General features: G+C 36.7%; 1 protein-coding gene across 1 annotated transcript; it reads left to right on the top strand.

The window, feature by feature from the left end:
• Nucleotides 1–289: 289 nt before the first annotated feature.
• LOC110444360 lies at nucleotides 290–2,340 on the top strand (the record flags this gene model as incomplete). Its single annotated transcript, XM_021488744.1, has 2 exons — nucleotides 290–363; nucleotides 1,438–2,340. Coding segments are annotated over exons 1-2 (939 nt in total), but the record flags the coding sequence as incomplete, so codon positions are not given.
• Nucleotides 2,341–2,639: the final 299 nt, after the last annotated feature.

The following is a 2,639-nucleotide window of genomic DNA, read 5'->3' as shown; positions in this document are numbered from 1 at the left end:
ACGTTAGGCTTAAATCTAGATAGACAGTCCGGTGTAAATGGTAATAGATTTAGACAGGTTGATCCAGTAACGTTAGGCTTAGTCTTGTTCATATAGTGTTCGTTCTTGGAAATTCAGTCTTGATAATGTGTCTACTATATTTTGCGATATTGAAAGGTTTCTTATGTTATAAGGTCTTGATAGGGTTATCGTAGGTTTTACCTGGACATTGTTTTTAATCCGCAAGCATACATGCACTTGAAAGCGTCATTTATTTATTATCTTGTAGGGACCTTCGTATACTATGATGTAAAGGCAACGTCCGGCATTACCGTCACAGTGTGCAACATGACGACAAAAGACATGTTTGAACTCAATCTTACGGTAGGCAATATATTTATATCATGTATTTGCATTTAGTTTGATACTCTAGATAAATTTCGATGAAGTTGCTTGCACCATGTACACACATACGTCTTTTGTCATCAGCTGTCTGACCAGTCTAGATATTTCTTATTCGGATGATTTCATTTACCAACGTTTTATGTTTCCTTCTTCATTTCAATATTATTATTTATATTATACATGATATAGATCAAAACATGATTAAACCAGGAAAGTATCCACAAATATGCATGGCACGTATATCATAAACATACCATACCTGATCTGCATACATGTACATGATATCCTACAATCATCCAGTTCGGTAAGTAACCTTATACGTCAGCATTCATACGAGATTGCTAACGAATGGAATACATATATACAATTTTTGTAAGAAGAATTCATTACAGTTAAAACTCTGAGACAAATTGTATACATTTCTATTTCTGGTAACGCTTGTGGCATTCATCAGATGTTGAATAAACGAAATTTCACTATCGATCTAAAACATAGTAGGCAAATCTTTAAACATGTAAAAAAATCAAATAATCGATTTTTGAAACTCAGGCTATGGTAAAGAGTTTCGCTCTAGTTCAGCTCGCGTTCTTTGAAAAGATGATGAAGTCATTTTTGTTAAATTTACTTGTGCTCAACTAGAATTATCACCAAATAACTCTACGGAAATGGAAACGTATTTCTTCTATTTACAGCGGATTTTTTTGTATTAATAAGTATTTCGTACAATATATATAAATACGTGATCGGGTAAATGAACGTTCATGTATCAGCCTGAAATTTGCTCAATCCTTGGTTAACTCCGCCGGTATTTTCTTATTATAATGCCATTGTTGTCCAATTCTGTCACTTTCTATGGTCAGGTTGGGATGAAAATTCCAGTTCGCAGGAACAATTGTTATTGAGCAAATGCTAGTGTAAACTGTATGTGTATACACATTGACATGACATATGTTATTGTGATTAACCCTGTGTATCTCCATACAATATATTGACTATTAGCTCTTCGTAAAAATATCAATTAACTCAAATGTATTTGTAAGCTGTTTGTTACAGAGCGGGACATACACCATTGATATCACAGCGAGGAACTATATAGACAGTCATATGGAAGCAGTGTCTACCTCTGTGGTTATTCAAGAATCCGTCGTTTTAAACAGCGTTACGGACAACGGCGCCACGGTGGCTGTAGGCGCTGTTAAGACTATCATTCTTAACTTCAACACGGTTGGGGATCAGACATGCGTGCATATCGATCTAAATGACGGTGACTTCATTATACTTGGAGATTCCCCAACATGCTCGACAAGGTATAACGCCTCTGCGATATCAAATTACTACTCAAATATGGCATTGACGGTGGCGACTACGATTACTCATACCTACCAATACGCAAGCCGTTTTACGGTGACAGTTAATGCTTTTAATGGCGTTTCTGACTCTGCAGACACATTAGAACATGTTGTTGCCGCAACAAATTGTTCACTTCCACAGTTAAGTATTAAATCACCCGGATACTCTGATGATTTCCAAGTTCCTATTTCGTTCATGAGGAGTGACTTCATTATCTTGATCGGACAAACTATAATTAATTGTCCAGAAACGGAAAAAAATCAAAAAGAATGGTCGATTGTTCAGATTGACGAATATGGAAATACCCAAACACAAATTGATATCACAAGTATAGATTCACGTACCACCTCTGAGTTAGTGTTGCCTCCACGTTTCCTGGGGTTGGGTACCTATAAAGTCCGCTACCAATTGACAATGCTGCCTGGCAAAAGCACGGTCGATTTTGGAACCTCTGCCGATACGTTCATACGCACGGAGGCGTCGCCACTAGAGGTCAAATTATTTCCAGGGGGAGTGTCGAAGATCCAGTGGAAGCACGGAGAAAACTTGGTGATTAATCCGGCCAATCTCTCTACAGACCCGGATGTACCTGCCGGAAAAACATCGGTAATAATAGGGATAATACACATTGTCATCACGTTAAGTTAACAAATTGTTCAAAAAATACCTCCTCTCATTGTATAAATACTGGGTTTGGTTGTCTCCTCTGCCCACTGATAAAGGTATGTGCAGCTGCAAACTGTATCTCTTTTTCTTTATGGGATATCATGGGAAAAAATTATCCAATAAATATATTTGCTTTGTTGTATTATCAAATATTAAGCGAAATATAACTGCATTGCCCCCAGAAATATTTTGTTCTTACAATAAAACCAAAGAATCGAAGTCAAAAGAATAACATATAT

This window comes from Mizuhopecten yessoensis, unplaced genomic scaffold, assembly GCF_002113885.1.
Source record: "Mizuhopecten yessoensis strain PY_sf001 unplaced genomic scaffold, ASM211388v2 hete_36104934, whole genome shotgun sequence".
Taxonomy (NCBI): Eukaryota; Metazoa; Mollusca; class Bivalvia; order Pectinida; family Pectinidae; genus Mizuhopecten; species Mizuhopecten yessoensis.
Note: the sequence above shows the minus strand (reverse complement) of the source record. Positions and strands in the feature narration are given on the sequence as shown.